Source organism: Olea europaea, unplaced genomic scaffold (assembly GCF_002742605.1).
Source record: "Olea europaea var. sylvestris unplaced genomic scaffold, O_europaea_v1 scaffold1057, whole genome shotgun sequence".
Lineage (NCBI taxonomy): Eukaryota > Viridiplantae > Streptophyta > Magnoliopsida > Lamiales > Oleaceae > Olea > Olea europaea.
The window spans coordinates 111,891-132,604 of record NW_019227915.1 but is presented as its reverse complement, the minus strand read 5'-3'; the positions used below and the strand labels follow the sequence as shown (position 1 = coordinate 132,604).

General features: G+C 34.9%; 1 protein-coding gene across 1 annotated transcript; it reads right to left on the bottom strand.

Annotated features, from left to right (window-relative positions):
• Positions 1 to 78: 78 nt before the first annotated feature.
• Positions 79 to 14,583, bottom strand: LOC111372966. The gene is made up of 6 exons (XM_022995407.1): positions 14,423 to 14,583; positions 1,686 to 3,341; positions 1,457 to 1,607; positions 1,217 to 1,364; positions 881 to 1,126; positions 79 to 529 (listed from the first exon to the last, which is right to left on the bottom strand). Exons 2-6 carry the CDS (start codon positions 3,325 to 3,327, stop codon positions 305 to 307), a joined length of 2,412 nt encoding a protein of 803 aa, XP_022851175.1. The 5' UTR covers positions 3,328 to 3,341; positions 14,423 to 14,583; the 3' UTR covers positions 79 to 304.
• Between the last annotated feature and the right edge of the window lie 6,131 nt (positions 14,584 to 20,714).

Here is a 20,714-nt window from a genome sequence, read left to right as displayed (position 1 = left end):
TGGAGGTGAGGTGGGGTGGGTTGGGTTGGGGTGAGGGCAGTCCAAGCAGAAATATAAAAATTAGAAAAAACCAACAGATCTGGAAAACGGAGAAGAACTGTACTAGTAATAACTGAAACTTCCCTCTATATAACATAATTAGCACTAATGTTTAACCAGTACAGATACTTGATAACTAGTATACTTCCTAAGTTTTATTGCATTCTAGACCTATTTCAAAAGTTGAGTAACAAATGGTTTGATAAACTTCTAACAAATTGCATCATAATGAAGGGTATATTGTTAAAAAATGCATCTTGTGTCGTTATAGCCGTGATAATGCTTCTCCCACAAATGTAGATGATTTTTTACGAGTACCTTGAGCACAAAGGTAAGACAGAGACTGCAGCCACGAAATAAGCGTTGGTTTCCTAGTAACATCATCGGATTCTGCGACATGCTGATATAACTGATTAAGAATTGTGTTCTGTCCAATAGCAGGTAGTTGGACAATCTCCTGAGCCAATAACTTCATCAAACTTGGTAGAACCTGCATAAGACACACTTAATTTTAACACCTTTTAACATCAGGCTAAACGAGTAAATGCTCCCGACACTACTTTTAGAGGTGTCAAGCTGCACGGCCCTTTTATTTTGGTATGCTGGGTATTTTCCCGTGCCGTGCACTTTTATCTTGTTTGGCACAAGTTCTCTCTTTTACTTTATTTTTTCCCCTTTAAAGAGTGGTGCACATGGGGTGCGGGTCTGACCTGCATGTTTTGACACCTCTACAAATGGGCCATACGTACTGCATCTAATCTATGAACCAAAAAATATTATAACAGAGTAAACATTCTGCAGTAAACCTCCAGTCAAAGATGAAAAATTCGAATATTTATACCTGTATATCAACAAGGGAAAGCAGCCGCAAAAGCAAATCTAACACTTTCTTAGCAGGTTCCAACTCTCCTTCCCAGTTCTTCCACAGATCAGTTTCACGAGAACTGACTAAACTGCAAAGGCTATTAGCTTTTTCAGCTACACAGTGAATGCAATAAAATATGGATGGACTTCCAGCAGGAAGATGCCTAACAAGTGCAGCAACACCAGAAGTCATCCCCTCAAATGGGGTACTCCCTGGATATCCCTGTATATCCAATTTGGTTGATCAAACAGAACTTCTTAGTCATTGACTAAAGTCAAATTTGATGCGCAAAATATTTCAAAATTCAGATACCTCTAGTGATCTTTGTATGTAATAAAAAACCAGTTGCTCCTTAAGCTGAACTCTTTCATCCTGATTAGTATCTTTCCCAGAAGACATGAAAGCCACAAACATCGAATGTGAGTATCTTGCAACTTTTCCATTTGGGTGTCCCATGTATCTATATACATGTTAAGGAACAGAAAACTATCAATACTAATCAATTTAAATTGTTTTGTTGTTCATAAATGTGGTCATTCCAGTTTAGGATACAGGAACATAGTGGGAGCCACCACCTTCCTAAATACAGAGGCAGGTAGTTGTTCAACACAAGTCGAAATAACACGCATGTAAAATAAGATTCGAGCCGTCTGCACCTCATCAGTGGACCACAGATATCCCACTTTTGGCAAGTTGGACCAACCTGTAAGGCAAGTGCTGAATTAGGCATGAGAACTGCATACAACTGACAATTAAGGATGTGCAAAGATCAAGTCAATACCATGTTTATTGGTCAAATCATCATACGAAGGTATTGATTCGACAAATGCGACACATGCTGATTCATTCTCCTGAACGCTTACAACAACTGCTCTAATTGTATCCATATACTCAGGCAAACGCATCCGGCGGAAATACTCAATACAAGAAAATGAGACCAAGATTCTTACTGAAATTTGTAATTTAGTTCCTTGGTTGGTTCTAGAGTCTAACCTGCATTTTGTGACTGCCAATGCAAAGACCACAACCATAAGGAAGGCAGACTCAGCAATTTTCTCTATCTCCGTGGTAAGCTCATCCTCCCTGCCTTGAAGCAACAATGCTACCTGTCGGTGACACAAGTAGACATCTTGACAGAAATGCCATACGAGATCCTCTACTGTAGCCTGGTTCTCTTCGTTAGCTGAGACATACTGATTACAAAAAACACCAGCTATGGCTCCTGCTTCCTTGAAAATGACACTGGTTAGATGTGCTTTTACCTCATCAAGCACATACCCTTGCCAATTTTCTTGCAGTAGTTTAAGGACCTTATTATAGATGTGATGCAAAGGGAATACTTCAGTCAATAGTGCTGAAGCAAGACACTCTAACAGAGAAGTCCGGTAGGAAATTGAACCACTTCGAGCCAAAGCTAATGCTATGCTCTGTAAGAGAAGGCTGTCTCTAGGTTCATTTCCAGAATGGTTAAAACCTTTAGTTCTAGAAAGCACGTATCTTCCAATAATCTCAATTCGTTTCTCAGCAGAATTCCTAAGCTCCATGAAACCACTTAAGCCAGATCCATTAAGAGCCCTTAGTACTCCCCCTGCAGTCATGACTACAGCAAATACAACATGAGCTGGCTTAACATTTTCCAAAATATCTCTTACAAGATCTATTTGTTCAAAGGATTGCAAACTGAAGAAATTAGACAGAACCCACTCAAACAAATGCAGCATCATGAGCCCATGAGACAAACTACTGGAGGGGCCATCTTCTTTGCCCCATATTCCAAACAAATTATCTACAATTTTTCCAAAATAATCAGTCACGGAAGAAGATAAAGCATATCCAGTCCCGGCAAGAACACTCGAAGTTAGTTCATCAGACAATAAAATAGAACTATTTTCTTCTTCCAATAGCCTAGAGAGTAACTCCAAGCAGACCTTTTTAGATTTCTCAGATGCAGACGGTTGGAAAGAAAAGGAACCCAAAAGGAGGATTCCTTCTGAGAAGATAAGAGGGCATTTGTCAGAATCAAATTGCCTAAAGAAAATATGCAAGAGGACCTCAACAGCAGAATCAATAACTGCAGCAGTCGGTCTAGATGATTTCCTAACCCAGATATACAGAAGCCTAAAAAATAATGGGTAAGATTCCAGTGGAAGAGAGAGGTCTGGAGAAGATAAAATACTAACTAGAAGTTTCGCTTGTGGTTCTGCAACAAAAAGGGAGATTTGAGAATTAGCAAGGGTCTTTAAAGCTTGGAGATGATGTGTGTGGAAGGAGTGATTTTGGAGTGAATCTCTAAGATCAGCCCAAGCTTGGATGATGACTCGAGCAGATGAGGACGAAGAATGTACTGAAGCACTGTTGTTGCTGCTGCCACTGATGCTCCGCAACCATTCTTCAAGAAAGAGAGATTGAGCTGGCTTTGCCATCTTCCTGTTTCCAACTGCAAAACATATATATTAATCTAAGTAAATAAAATGCAAATAAAATTATATATTGTTTCCAGCAAAATGAGAAAGAGGTTGTAGCAAGTTATTTCTGTGAAAAGAAATCTCAGTTTATCATCTTTGACTTCATATAGTAACTTCAATTGACTTGTTTACTACAGCTGTAGAGCAGCACAATGCAAGTGCTGATAGGCATGAATAGGCGCTCTTGCACTTATATGATTAAAAAAAAAAAAAGAGCAATTAAATTGGTTTTCCGAATTTCTGCTTTATTTAGATGGTAAAAAGTGCCGGATAAAATGGAAATGGAAAAAAAACGTATATAAAAGAGAAGTTCCAACACAAAATTTACATCCCCAAACATTTCCTTTGCTTTCAACTGCAATTGCCTACACCCTGACCCATTTTCATGTCAGAAATTACAATAACATTTCACTTTCAGTAGCTATGTTCCTATTTGCTTCCACTGCAAGCGCTCCATTCAAACAATAATCTTATCCCTGTTGAAGGTTAGTTCAAAATAGTCATACGTTAATTTCCAGTTAGACCGAGTCATAGATGCTGAAATATCTGCTCCTTATTTTCTGGTTTTAGTTGGTCAAAGTTAGTTTAAATTAGTGGCAATAAACGTGATGATTAGTTGAGGTTTTTTAGCTCCTTTCAGTTCGGTTGTAAGCCTATAAATAGGCATTCTCATTTCTGGAATAAAGCAGAACAAAAATCAGTATTTTCTCTGCATTTTTTTCTCTCTTCTCTGCAAATTTTCTGTTTCTTTGTTTTAGCTCCTCTAAATTTCCAACATTTGGGGTATCAGAGCCTCGTTCTTTCTTAACTGGGTATAGAACTCATGACGACTAACGGCAATGTCGTGAATGTTTCTCAACCTTCAATTCCAGTCTTCAAAGGAGAATGCTATGAATTCTGGAGCATTAAAATGAAAACTTTGTTTAAGTCTCAAGATCTTTGGGACTTGGTTGAGAATGGATATCCTGACCTAGATGAGGAGACCGGGTTGAAAGAAAATTAGAAGAAGGATTCTAAGGCATTATTCTTCATTCAACAAGCAGTTCACGAGAGTATTTTCTCAAAAATTGCGGTAGCAGGTACAGCAAACGAAGCTTGGACAATATTGCAGAAGGTGTTCCAAGGTTCTGAAAAGGTGACCACGGTGAAACTTCAATCTCTTCACCGTGATTTTGAAACTTTACATATGAAAAGTGGAGAATCTGTACATGATTTCCTTTCTAATGTTTGTGCAATTGCAAACCAAATGAGATCCTTTGGAGAGGAAATTACTGATCAAACCATAGTTGCAAAAGTCTTGAGAAGTCTAGCTCCAAAGTTTGATCATGTAGTTGCAGCCATTGAAGAGTCCAAAGATTTATCTACATATTCATTTGATGAATTAATGGGCTCTTCGCACTCTCATGATGAAAGAATGAATAAATCAAATGAGAAAACTGAAGAGAAAGCATTTCAAGTGATGAGGGAGCCATCCAATTAACCAAGAGAGGCAGCTAGTAGAGGAAGTGGAAGAGAAGGATTTCGAGGCAGAGGCGGTCAAAGCAGAGGTGGTTGGGCAAACTAGTGATCAACAGAGAAACAATAAGGATGGTATTCGGTGTTATCATTGCAAACTGTTTGGGCATGTAAAGGTAAAATGCTAGGAAAAGGGCAAGCAATCAAACTATGCCAAAGAAGAGAAAAAGGAAGTCAAGTTATTCATGGCCTATCATGAAGATACAACCACTCATAATGGTCTAATCACATGACTGGTATAAAGTCATTATTCAAAAAGTTTGATGAGACATACAAGATAAAGGTGAAACTTAGAGATGACAAACAGATGCAAGTAGAAGGCAGAGGTACCGTGGCAATCAAAAATGGTCATGGTAATGTAAAGTTCCATTAAATGTCTACTTTATTCCTAGTGTTGGAAATCAAGAAGATAATTGACAGCAATTACCAAAATTGAATAGCTATAAATTAGGAAGTAATTTGTCAATCATTGTAAATTTAGAATGCATCTTTATTAGGTAAACTAATTAGTTGTTATTTACCTTGTTTAGGTATTATTTCCCTAATTTTTAGTTCCTGTAACTCCTATAAATAGGAATCCATGTAAGTCAGAAATCATTCAATTCAATAGAAAGAATCAATTCCAAATTACTCTCTCATTATTTTATGGTATCAGAGCCAACAACCGCGTGCTGACTCCTTCTTGTTCTCCTCTATTGTTCCTTTTTTCTTCCAGTTTCCCAGTTTTTTGTTCTCGGTTGTAACACCATGTCTGATGCTTCAATTGAATCGGTTGTTGTCGCACCATCCTCCTCTAGTACAAACCCGTCAAAAGGTAGTGGAACCAACTCCGAGTCTCACTCTGTTCAAATCACCACTATTCGCTTGAATGGTGATAATTTTTTGCGTTGGTCTCAGTCGGTTCGCATGTACATCCGAGGGCGTGGAAAGATAGACTATTTGACTGGTAAAAATACAGCCCCTGCAGAAGATGATCCGTCCTATGCAACTTCGAATGCTGAAAATTCCATGGTCATGACATGGCTTGTTAATTCTATGGAAGAAGATATTAGTTCAAACTATATGTGCTATCCAATGGCACAAGAACTTTGGGAGAATGTGAACCAGATGTATTCAGATTTGAGTAATCAATCTCAAATCTTCGAGTTGACCCTCAAACTTGGTGAGATGCGTCAAGGAGACGACACTGTCACCAAGTATTTCAACTCTTTAAGACGGGTGTGGCAAGATCTTGATCTTTTCAACACCTATGAATGGAAATCTGTTGAAGATAGCAAGCATCACAAGAAAATTGTTGAGGACAATCGGATTTTTAAATTCCTTGCTGGCCTCAATATTGAATTTGATGAAGTAAGGGGCAGAATCATTGGAAGACAGCCCCTTCCTCCAATTGGTGATGTCTTTTCGGCGGTAAGGAGAGAAGAGAGTCGAAGGAATGTGATGCTTGGCAAAAAGGGACCCAGTGCTGTTGTTGAGACCTCTGCCTTAGTGGCTGCAAAGTCCAGCAGGGCAGTAACTTACCAACGCAAGAATGATGACAAACCACGGGACTGGTGTGACTATTGCAACCAACCACGTCACACCAGAGAAAATTCCTGGAAACTTCGTGGCAAACCAGCAAACTGGAAGAACAGAAAACCTGGGGACAGATCTGGTCGAGCTTTCCCCACTGCTAATGAGGCCGAAATCAGCCCATTTACTAAGAAGCAAATGGAGCATCTCCTTACACTACTACAGTCCAATTCATCATCTGGTACTCCTAGTGTTACCTTGGCTCAGACTGGTAATGAACCTAACACCCTATCTTGTCGTCTGAATTCATCCACCCCTTGGATAATTGATTCAAGAGCCACTGACCATATGACTAGTTCTTCACATTTATTTAAATCTTATTCACCATGTTCTGGAAATGAAAAGGTTAGAATTGCAGATGGTAGGTTTTCATCGATTGCAAGTAAAGGCTTAATAAAAATATCAAAAATAATAGATCTTAAATCTGTTCTTCATGTTCCTAAACTTGCCTGCAATCTCGTCAGTAAGCAGACTATCCAGAGATTCTAATTGTTGTGTTACCTTTTTTGAATCTTATTGTACTTTTCAGGACCGGAGCTCGGGGAGGACGATTGGCAATGCTAGGATGATAAATGGTCTCTACTATTTCACTGATAATCTATCTTGTAATAAAGAAGCTCAAGGCTTGAGTAGTATCAGTTCTAACCCTGTTCGCGAACAAATAATGATTTGGCATTGCAGATTAGGCCATCCCAGTTTTTCCTATCTAAAAGTCATCGTCCAAAAGTCATCGTGCAACCTATTTTTCTAAACCTTATCGTGCATCAAAACCATTCTATTCATTTCATAGTGATGTGTGGGGACCTTCAAGGGTTACTACTATGTCAGGGAAAAGGTGGTTTGTGACATTTATAGACGACCATACCCGACTGTGTTGGATTTATTTAATGCATGATAAGTCTGAAGTTGAAAAAATATTCAGAGACTTTTACAATATGATTGAAAATCAATTTCAAACAAAAATTAGTATACTTCGATCTGACAATGGAAAGGAGTATTTTAATAAAGTCTTGAAATCTTTTTTACAAGAAAAAGGTATTTCTCATCAATCTTCATGTCGTGATACCCCTCAACAAAATGGAATAGCCGAGAGAAAAAATAAACATTTACTTGAAGTAGTCCGTGCAATAATGTTTTATATGATTGTTCCAAAATATTTATTCTGACTGCATCTTATTTGATCAACCGAATGCCTACACGAGTTCTACAGTATGTCACTCCATTAGCTTGCTTGAAAAAGGAATTTCCAAACTGTAGAACTAATTCAGCATTACCTTTAAAGATTTTTGGTTGCACGATTTTTATTCACATACCAAACAAATTTCAATCTAAATTAGACCCGAGAGCGGAAAAATGTGTCTTTTTAGGGTATGCCCCTTAACCAAAAAGGGTATAAATGTTTTAACCCCCAAACAAAAAAATTCCATATTACTATGGATGTCACTTTTTTTGGAAAATACTCCATTTTTTCCAAAAAAATTTCTTCATGGGGAGAACATAGGTGCAAAAGAAGATAATTTTTGGGAAAAATCTGCACCTTTACCAAGTACAATAGTCGATGTTTCTTCTCCACAAATCGATAATTCTTTTCAGAAAAAAGAAAACAATATTCAAGATGCCAATGCTGACATTGACAAATCATGTTTGTCACCGACAGAGAAGGAAATACTACAAAAGGATAAATTTAATCCGAATTTTGAGTTTTTAGTTTATACTAGAAAGAAGATCCCTGAAGGAAATAGAGACATTCCTATCATCCCAGTGCAAAGTCAATCAGAATCCTTGGACAACGGCTCCTTGAAAATTTCAGGTAACTCTTCTTCCACTACTGTCTTGTCAGATTCTATTCCTGTTTTATCTTCTACTCCTATTTCAGATTCAGATCCTATAGTAACTATGGAAAATACAACCTCAGATCTTCATATTCCAATTGCCATAAGAAAAGGGACCCGAACATGCACTAAATATCCTATTGCAAAGTATATTTCCTACCAAAAACTATCCGATAATCATAGAGCATTTACATCAAAAATTTCTCAAATTATTGTGCCAAGAAGCACTAGATGATACAGATTGGAAATTCGTAGTACTTGAAGAGATGAATGCTCTTAGAAAGAATGGCACGTGGGAGATAGTTAACTTGCCAAGAGACAAGAAAACTATAGGGTGCAAATGGATTTTTACAGTGACATATGGGGCTGATGGTAGTATAGAGAGGTACAAGGCAAGACTTATTGCAAAAGGTTTTACACAAACCTATGGAATCGACTATCAAGAGACGTTCGATCCTGTGGCTAAAATAAACTCAATTCGAGTATTATTGTCCCTTGCCGTGAATACCAACTGGCCCTTACATCAACTGGATATAAAAAATGCTTTCCTTAATGGAGACTTAGAAGAGGAAGTTTTTATGAGTTTGCCACGGGGATTCGAAGTAAGACTTGGTGTAAATAAAGTCTACAGATTAAGAAAATCACTATACGGCCTCAAACAATCTCCAAGGGCTTGGTTTGAACGCTTTGGCAGAGCAGTAAAGTGTCATGGATATTGTCAAAGCCAAGCAGACCATACCATATTTTATAAACACTCAAAAGAAGGTAAAATTGCTATTTTGATTGTTTATGTGGATGATATTATCTTGACAGGAGATGATAGTTTTGAACTGAAAAGACTAAAGGAAAGGCTTGCTGATGAATTCGAAATCAAAGACTTGGGTACATTGAAGTATTTCCTTGGAATGGAGTTTGCTAGGTCTAAGGAAGGATTATTTGTTAATCAACGCAAGTATGTATTGGACTTGCTTGGAGAAACAGGCATGCTTGGCTGCAAAACAACTGAAACCCCAATGGAACCCAACACAAAATTACAACCTGCTAAGACAGGAACTATTGTGAACAAGGAAAAATATCAACAACTTGTTGGAAGGTTAATCTATCTATCTCATACACGACCAGATATAGCATTCTCGGTAAGTATGGTTAGTCAATTCATGCATTCGCGTGGACCGGAGCATTTTGAAGCAGTTTATAGAATTCTAAGATATTTAAAGGGGACTCCAGGAAAAGGTCTACTTTTTATAAACCGTGGACATCTACAAATTGAAGCATACACTGATGCAGACTGGGCTGGGAATATAACAGATAGGAGATCAACATCCGGATACTGTTCCTTTGTTGGAGGAAACTTGGTTACTTGGCGAAGTAAAAAGCAAAATGTGGTTGCTAGAAGCAGTGCAGAGGCAGAATTTAGAGCAGTGGCTCATGGTATTTGTGAAGTTATGTGGATTAAGAGATTGTTAGAAGAGTTGAAGACTTGAGATTCTCTACCAATGAAATTGTACTGCGACAACAAGGCAGCAATTTCAATTGCCCATAATCCAGTTCTTCATGACAGAACAAAACATGTAGAAGTGGATAAACACTTTATCAAGGAAAAACTTGATAGTGGGCTGATTTGTATGCCATACATCCCAACTACTGAATAGATTGCCAACGTATTTATCAAAGGATTACACAAGAAGCAATTTGACATTCTTTTGGGCAAGCTGACTATGGAAGATATCTTCTTCAAGCCAACTTGAGGGGGAGATATCCACGTTCACCGCACCATGTTAAGGGATAAAAATCCCACATCGGTTAAATACTGAAATATTCACCAAGTTAAAAAGATCTTGGGCTACTCTTCTTAATAAGGTTGACCTTATTAAGATGGATCCCAAATTTTAATATGGTATCAGAGCCCATTAAATTCCAACAAGCGATTCGATCCGATTATAAGTCTCAATTAATGAGCAACGGATTGCAAGATTGGTCTACTCAAATGAACCATCATCTTGTGGGGGCGTGTTAAGGGATAAAAATATCACATCGATTAAATACCAAAATATTGATCAACTTAAAAAGATTTTGAGCTACTCTTCTTAATAAGGTTGACCTTATTAAGATGGATCACAAATCTTAATACCTAGCTTATCTCAAAATCTGTTGAGTGTTGGACAACTCATGGCTAGTGGGTATTCTATTTTATTTGATGATGTCTCGTGTGTGATTAGAGATTAAAAAAAACAAATCAGGTTATTGTAGATGTTCAAATGGCAGCAAATAAATTGCTTCCACTTGAAGTGTCTAGTGTTGAGAACCATGTTCTTGTTGTTAAAGAAAATAGTGAGTCTAAACTATGGCACCTACGGTATGGGCATTTGAATGTTAAAGATATGAAGTTATTAAGTCAAAGGGAAATGGTATTTGGACTGCCAAAAATTGAGTCTTTGGATCTGTGTGAAGGGTGTATATATGGAAAACAGTGTAAAAAATCATTTCCTATAGGAAGGTCTAGAAGAGCATCTAACTGCCTTGATCTTATGCTGACTTGGGTGGACCTATGAAAATAGAATTTTTGGGTGGGAGCCGATATTTCTTGTTATTCACAGATGATTATAGCCAAATGAGTTGGGTTTATTTTCTGCAAAATAAATCAGAACCATTTGAAGCTTTCAAGAAGTTCAAAGCATTTGTTGAAAAGCAAAATGGAAGAAGTATAAAAGCACTTCGTACAAATAGAGGTGGTGAGTTCATTTATCATGAATTCAATCAATTTTATGATAAACATCGCTTGCGTAGGGAATTAACCGCACCATATACTCCGGAACAAAATGGAGTGGCTGAAAGAAAGAATTGGACGGTAGTTGAGATAGCAAGAAGCTTGCTAAAGGCTAAGGAAATTCCAGATCAATTTTGGGCAGAGGCTGTTGCTACTGTAGTCTACTTGTTAAATTTATCTCCAACAAAAGATGTTTTGAATTAAACTCCATGTGAAGCTTGGAATGGAACAAGACCTTGGGTAAGTCAATTAAAATTTTTTGGTTGTATTGCCTATGCTTTGAAAGATTCACATAATCATAGTAAACTCGATGAAAAATCTGCAAAATATATTTTTATGGGTTATTGTTCTCAATCTAAAGCATATAGGCTATATAATCCTGTGAGTGGCAAAATAGTTATCAGCAGGAATGCTGTATTTGATGAAGCAGCAAGCTGGAATTAGCATGAAAAAGATGAAGTTACCAATAAGAATAATGAAGTTATTCATATTAAAGTGCAAAAAAGTGAACCTTCGCCAACTAGAAAAGTGGTACCTATTCCTCCGAGTTCACCAAGCATAGTCCTTTCAAACTCAACAACATCCAACCCTTCAAGTAATAGCAATTCATCTTCCACACGAGCTTTTTCAAATGAGTCTACTCCTAGGAAATTCAGGTCATTAAGGGAAATTTATGAGACAACTCAAGCTTTGTTCGTTTCAGATCCTACCAACTTTAAAGAAGCAATAAATAAAGAAGAATGGTATAACGCAATGAAAGAAGAGCTTGAGGCAATTAAGAAAAATGAGACATGGGAATTGGTGGACCTACCTGAAGGTAAAAATGCTATTTGAGTAAAATGGGTTTACAGAACAAAGCGCCATTCAAATGGAAAAATAGAAAAGCATAAGGCTCGGCTTGCGGCAAAGGGGTATTCCCAACAACAAGGTATTGATTACGACAACACTTTTTCTCCTGTTGCTCGATTTGAAACAGTGAGAACCATTTTAGCTTTGGCAGCACAATTAAACTGGCTTGTTTTTCAATTCGATGTCAAGTTTGCATTTTTAAATAAAAAATTGGAGGAAGAAGTTTACATCTCTCAACCAAAAGGTTTCATCATTCAAGGAAAGGAAGATAAGGTTTATAAATAGAAGAAAGCCCTATATGGTCTAAAGCAATCTCTACGAGCATGGTACAGTAAGATTGATTCTTACTTCAAACAAAATGGATTTGAAAGAAGCAAAAGTGAGCCCACACTTTATTTGAAGAGACATGGTAAAAACTATTTTCTAATTGTTTGTCTTTATGTTGATGACATAATTTATATGGGATCTTCCACATTTCTTATCGATGAATTTAAACTGTGTATGAAGAATAAATTTGAAATGTCAAATTTAGGTCTTTTGCACTATTTCCTTGGTCTAGAAGTGAAGCAAGTTGAAGATGGAATTTTGTTTCACAAAAGAAATATGCAATGGATCTTCTTCAAAGATTCAATATGCTGAATTGCAAAGTTGCAGCAACACCTTTGAATTTGAATGAAAAGTTGAAGCTGTTTGACGGTACTGAACAAGCAAACTCAAGTTATTTTAGAAGCTTGGTTGGTGGCTTGATATACTTCACTCATACCAGACCTGACATAGCATTTTCAGTTGGAGTGATTTCTAGGTTCATGCATTGTCCTTCAAAGCATCACCTTGGAGCTTCAAAAAGGGTCTTGCGCTACATTGCTGGAACAATAGACTTTGGGTTATGGTATTGCCGTGTTTCAAATTTTAAGTTGTTTGGATTTACTGATAGTGATTGGGCAGGATGTTTGGAAGATAGAAAGAGCACTTTAGGTTATATTTTCAGTTTGAGGTCAGGAGCCATATCCTGGAGTTCAAAGAAACAAGCAACAACAGCTTTATCTTCATCTGAAGCTGAATATATAGCCGTAACTTCATCAGCATGTCAAGCCGTTTGGTTACAAAGGCTACGTGCAGACCTTGATTAGAAACAAAAAGGAGGAATTAAAATCTATTGCAACAACAAAGCTGCAATTGCCATGTCCAAGAATCCAGCTTACCATTGAAGAACGGAGCATATAGATATTCGAGTTCACTTCATTCGAGACCTTGTAGCAAAAGGACGGATCAGTCTACATTACTGCAACACAAATGAGCAGATGGCTGATATTCTAACAAAATCGCTCCCTCGTGAAAAGCACGTTTATTTCAGGAATCAGCTTGGAGTTTGCAATTTTGAATTAAGGGGGAGTGTTGAAGGTTAATTCAAAATTGCCATACGCTAATTTCCAGTTAGACTGAGTCATAGATGCTGAAATATCTGCTCCTTGTTTTATGGTTTTAGTTAATCAAAGTTAGTTTAAATTAGTGGCAATAAACGTGATGATTAGTTGAGGTTTTTTAGCTCCTTTCAGTTTGGTTGTAAGCCCATAAATAGGCATTCTCATTTCTGGAATAAAGCAGAAAAAAATCAGTATTTTCTCTGCATTTTTTCTCTGTTCTCTGCACATTTTCTGTTTCTTTGTTTTAGCTCCTCTAAATTTCCACAATCCCTAGGAAACTATTAAATAATTAATTCTAAAACCAAAGTTATATAACTAAAAACTCCAAAGAAAAGTAACAATAATTGGGGCACCGTCATGAAAGGCTAACTCAATCATAGCAATGCTGTCCTCAGGGATAATTCGTGGAACATTTTTTCCTCATCCCACTAGAAGTAACCTAAGCACCATTATCCAATTTTCAACATGTATGCTTTTAGGTCTCCATTTAATTAATCTGATTATCCATTTAATGTTTCTCAACCAAGCAACCAAATAATTTTTTTCCATGACATCAACACTAACGGGAATTGCATTCAATCTATGATGAGAAAAATAGTACATTTATATCAACTTTACGTAATCCCTGAAAAAGAAATAATAAGAGTCATTGACTATTGAATACAAGTGTTCACAGTGTCTCCGAATTTTTTTTTACACAGTATGCACGTAAAAGAAACGCAAAACGTCCTGCGAGTCAATTATCAGAATATTCATGAACCCAATGCAGACTTATTAAAAGTTCACCCTCAAAATAGACCTATTAATTCATTCAACAATTTGATTGCACCAAGTTAAGACAACGACGTTTCGACAAGAGAGAAGTAGTGCTTCATACTTGGCTAACCGTAAAAAGTCTTTACCTATAAGTAAATAAATAATCTTTTCATCCGTGAAAATTGAAAATAAGTAACCTTTTTTCAATATTTGAAAAAGAAGCTATAAAAAACAGTTTTACTTCTTTTTTAGCTTAGACAAACATGTAAAACAGCAAATACAGTTTCTCTCTTAAGCATTTGTTCAAACAGTTTGAACGAATTGGATAAGTAACATACCTTTATCTTCAGCACATTAGGGAAAATTGCCTGAGGTCGCGGCCGGCGGTGGAGAATGTGGGGGCAGTAGAAAATTTGGAGGCAGATTTGAACCAGAAGAGAGAGAAGTAGAAATGGGAATCACTAGTGCCACACTTCAATAGACTTATCCACTCTCGAATCATTGTAAATTGACAAAATTACCCTTGCCATAGCATTCCGCCTATTTTTGGAGAGAATCTTCACTGGGGCGCACCCCCATGCTGAGACGCCACCTTGACTGGTGAGCTACACACCTCGGGGTTGTGTGGTGAGCCACCCGTCGAGGTGGCTCAACTTGATAGGATGACACCCTATTGAAGTTCCTGTTCCTATCATATTTTTGGGTTACTAGTCATAATCAAACATCATTTCCACGTTATTTTGAAATGTAGGTGTTATAAAATAATATTGTAAGACTTGAGAATAGAAAAAATAATTAATATTTACGTATAATGAATTTTTTATTCAAATAAAATAGAAATCAATTTGTGAAAATAATTTAGATAGTTGAAAAAGTTAATTAGAATAGTCCATCCATTTACCATTTTGATCTTAGCATGCATTGAATTAATTGTAATATTTATTATAAATGCACATTTGTCTCCTTATTTACCTTCTTCTTATCTTAACATTCATCGAATAAATTAATTGGAAGAAAATTCTAGAAATATTCATCTTTTGTTCCAATTTTTTTTTACTGAATTTAATTTGCTATCTAATCAAGTGGAATGAATTGTCAAATGTACATTGATCATAACTAAAATAGTTGACAAAATAATTAATGATGGTATTGTTCAAATAGTTCAAATGATTAATACATTAAATACATATTAAAAAATAAGATTATGATATTATTGAAATAATTAAATACATATTGAAAAATGAAAGTAAATAATGAATGTGTCAAATTACATTGGGTTATTGTGCAAAACGTCCATCAAATGAAGTTTATTGTGCAAAATGCCTCAATATTTCTTTTTTTTTTTTTACCCCTATTTCAACATTTTATTGCGAAAATCATCATTTTTGTTCAGTACCATCCAATTTCTCAATAAAAATTTGTGAAACGACGAATATATCTCCCTATTTAAAAAAAATAAAAAATGAAGAACTGATTGCAGTCGTGTACCCCATTTTTTAAAAAAAAGTATAAATGAATCTCAAATAATTTATTAAACATAAAAAAAAAATTATAAATCTCTCTCCTTTGTTCATGGCTAAAACTTGAATAACACTCAAGAGGCGATTTTGAACCCCTTGTGGAGCCACCGCCTCCCAATCATAAAAAAACCACCTCGTCATTGCCTATGCCATCAAAATTCTCCCTTCCTGCTATCGATGGTAGCACAACCACGACATATTCCAACAAACAATCAATCCAAATTACAATTTTCAATCAATAAATCGATGCAAAACAATTATAGTTCATCTCCAACACCAAAAGAAACCGCCACTTTTGACGACACACATGATCGTCAACCACCATCGTTCACCTCGTCTCCTCTAGGCGAACATTTTGATGGATCAACTTCATTAAAACGGCTCCAAATAATTGATATCAGTTCGGACACATTACGAGGTGGTTGCACCTATATCAATTGACGAGTCTCATGCTATTTTTCCATCCAATGTCCAACACCATCGTATGACCCTGGGTGTGCAATTAATTGAACCATTTCATCCCTTAATTGATCCAATATTGCAATCAAAATCAACCCCGAAATGGATAGACCCATCAAGCTACTTTCTGCTGGGACCCACGCTACAACAACCCCTCCATTGGATTTAGAATCATCAAAAACTCCTGTGGTATACCGCGTTGCTATTAATGTCTCTTATGAATATTGAAAATAATTTTTATTTATTATGCCAATTTGTTTATAGGAGACTTGGGGAATTTACAAGAAATTTTATAGGTGGTGGTGGAAGAGGATAAGAGGGAGAAAAGAGATTTATTTATTTTTAATATTTTATTTGGAATTCATTTAATTTTTTTTTTTTTATAAATTGGGAGTATGATTGCAATGAGTTCTTTATTTTTCTTTTCTTTTCTCTTTATTTAAATAGGAGTGTATATTCATCATTTCACAACTTTTTGTTGAAAGAATAGAATTGGATAAAAATGATGATTTTCGCAATAAAAAAGTTGAAATAGGGATGAAAATGAAAAAAATTAATAAATAAATAAAGTAATGTTAGGACACTTTGCATAATGAACTCCATATTTAGGGACATTTGTGCTAATAATCCAATGTACATTTATCATAATTAAATAGTTGACAAAATAATCGACGATAATATTGTTCAAATGGCTTAAATATGTATTAAAAAACGAAAAGTATGGTGTTATTGAAATATTTAGGGACATTTGTGCTAATAATCCAATGTACATTTATCATAGGGGAATTTTCAAAAATGTCACAAAATTAACAAGGTCCCCAAAAGTTGTCATTTTCACTTTATGTGAGCAAAAATATCATTTTTTTTGTGTGAAATATCCAAATTACCCTTAATGACACATTTTCATTAGCATTTAATGCTTGATTTAAAAGAATTGATTATATTGATGTGATGATTTATTATATATATAAAAAATATGGATAAATGTGTATTATATTGATTAATATGAATTCGTGTTAATAAAAAAGGGTAAAAGAAATTTAAAATGAAACATAAACAAATATATTTTCTTCTTCCCTTACAAACCCTAATTTTTCTCATCTTCTTCATTTCATTGATCAAGAAGATTTTTTTCTTGCATTCATAATCCATTTTGAGAGGTTAATTATAGAAAATATTTACATTTTACTTCTACAGTTTACTGTTTTGTAAATATTAAATACAACCTGGACATATTTACTTAAAAATTTTGAAACTATTATTCATTGATTTTTTTTTTTTAAATCCTTCACAAATGTGATCATCACTATTAAGGTTTTGAGTACTTTATTCCATTCAAACCAAATATTGTTTTCATTAAATGTCTCTTTAATAACAAGGCCAATCTGACCTTTTTCATCTAGCTCAATACTAATTATCACACTTAATGTGTTGTGCTAAAGAATATGTTCTACCCACCGTCATCTGCTTCTTGACATTTTCAACGGTTCAACTGTCGAATTTGACATTTACAAATTGTCGGGTTAGACGTTTGAAATGTCGAACCCGACATTTACAAACTGTTGGGATATATAGTTTTACTGTCAAATTGAACACTTAAAAACGATGGAAAGCCTTGATTTGACATTTTACTATTGTACGGATTTACGTATTATATAGTGCCTGTTTCATGCTATTAAATGCCAACACATTGATTCTGTAGAATTCTTATCATTGCAATCCCAACATTTGAGGTATGAATAATCATTTGAGTTTCATCATGTCGCATGGGGAAAGTTTGTTCATGCAGATGACGAATAGAAGTGAAAAGGGGACAACACCACTTACATTCTAATTCCGACAAGTAATATCGTAACCGGACTTTTGTTAATGTTGAAGGACAAACTTGATATTCTTGATTCCCGTACTCAAATTGAATTGAAGTTCAAGGTCGTTAACTTGAATATACCTCCGACCGAAATACGCGACGATGAAGACTTATTTTCATTACATCTCAAATTGAATTTGAAAGACAATTAGTGTGATGCTTTTAAAGTCTAAGTGCGCTTGTATCACTCACACTTGGTCTATCATTTATGAAAATTGTGTACATTAAATCATGTGTACCATTTCATCTTGATTGAAACATGGTACGCACAATATTTTAATACAAACAAAGAACTGCTCATTATATTTTGCAAGAAAATGATGCCCAGTGATATTATCATGATTCATGAACGTTTTCGATTGAAACAAATCATAATATTCAATTCAATCATGTTTATTTTTAATTGAATACCAGTTTTAATCGATAAATCAAATGAGTTTCGAAAGCAAGAAAGTTATAAAATGCACCAAAAATCATTTTTATGTACACAACCTTGTTCAAGTATCGAACATGATGTAACCATTGTTTTGTATTGTGGAGTAGCTCCATGACCCTATTTAAAAAACAATCTACTATTCTTTACTATTTACTATTCATTACTATAAACATTTTCTATATGAAACAAAAACAGTTTCCTTTTGCCAACATCACATAAATAAAACCAACTAATGCAAAATTATATACATAAATAAAAAACAAAATGTTTTTCCGTGCAGTTGCCACAGTCATCAAAAGTAGACCGTTGTGAAGGTTGCTCTTTCTTTGACAACGAAATCGATTGGTTCCATCTCCAATTATAGCAAGAATGTGTGCACCAACACTTTGACGGTCATTCAAGTCATGAGTATGAGTCTGCTCATATGTCATCATACATTGGTGAAATTAGTATTCCGAGATAAAGCACGTAGAAAACAATGTGAAGAAATGTAATAATGTTCACCTTATGTGCAAAAACAATTTGATCACAGTACATAATATAACTCAATTGATTCATGCAATCTATCATAATCTGAATTCAAACAAGCAACTTCCACAAAAATAGATTTGAATTGCATGTGATCCAAAAATTATGAAGAATGAATCGTGACGGTGGTGGTATTGTTATACAAATAAAAACGTGAAACACAAAAATATAACCACATATGGAAATCAGTCACACGTGAGACGTTCGGATGGAAAAAATCTAACCAAATACGGACAAATCAATCAAAAAAATCATGAGATCATAGCATTTCTTATATATTTATGTAAAACACTCGTGCAATGTTAGAATGAGCCAAAGTTTGACTTGTGGAACTGAGCGGAGGGATGGACTGAACCGTCGTTCTCGACAATTCATCTGTCAACTGTTTCATCTATCGAAAATTATCGAGACTAACTGTCGAAACCAACAGTTAGGCGCGATGGCATTTTTCTACATTAGTGAACTGTCGACAGATGAACTATCGGGAAATCTACTTTTCACATCTAAGCAAATAGGTATTATTGAAACTTATTTCACTCAATATTCAAGCATAACAAAATATTAAAACCACAGGTACGCTGTCAACTGTCTAACAAGAGTTCAACCCAAATACGGGTACCTTCCACAACAAATGGATTCCAAGTAATAGTAATGTTATTTCCACATCAAACAAGTACAAAAAATATTGAAACATTCAAAATACTTGAAATTTGGACTTTGAAAGCAAAGGAAGAGTATAAATATTAAATTGGAACCCTAAATAATTTTTTCCCTCAACATTAGTGTTGGCACGTGTTACGTGTGCATATATGCATCACTAATAGAAGATGTATAAAAAAAGAGAAAATTAAAATTTATGGTATGAAATTATAGAAAGTTGGGGAAAAACATTTCTAATCATAACACAACCAAAAATTATTCAAAATGTTCAAAAAAATTACTGAATATCAAAAGGATTTTTACCTCTTTCTAATCCAAGCCCCAGCTTTTATTTTAAACCGAGCAAAAAGCTCCATTTTTCGTATCTCATAAACCCCTTACAGATAAAAATATCACAAAAATTGAATAAAAAAAAACAAAATTTTTCTCTCTTGGATTGAAACCCATAATGAGAGAAATGAGAGAGAGAGCGTAAGTGAGTGAGTGAGTGAGAGAGTTAGAGTTGTTTGAATGAGAGAAATAAAATTCATCTATTTTTTTTCCAACTTTTCATCTATGATATTGACAAAATTTTTGTACAATTTCTTCCATTGGGTCAAATCTCATTTAATTAGGACATGTATGAAATTTGAAATTATTTTCAGGGGCAAATATGTCTTAAATTGACATTCTTGCAATGTTTAAAAATAATTGACATTTTTGTAAATATCTTGAGAAAAAGTGACATCATGTGCAATTTCCTCTTTATCATAATTAAATAATTGACAAAATAATTGACGATAATATTGTTCAAATGGCTTAAATACGTATTAAAAAAATGAAAAATATGGTGTTATTGAAATAATTAAATACTTTTTGAAGAATGAAAATACTTTATTATTGAATTAGTTAAATTATAGCAAAGATAGAATCGTCGATAAAATGATTCTTACTCGATGTGATATTTAATATATTATAGATAAGTGGATCATTGTTATGCATATATTTCAACAGAAATTTTCTACAGGAAATGGAGTTGTTTTCTAATTCTTTGTCGTTCAAGGACTAAATATGTGTATAAAAAAACACTTATTAATAATATTAGATAAATAAATATGTATGCAAAATACACTTATTAATGATGTTAAATAAATGAATAAGTAATCAAATGAATTAATCCT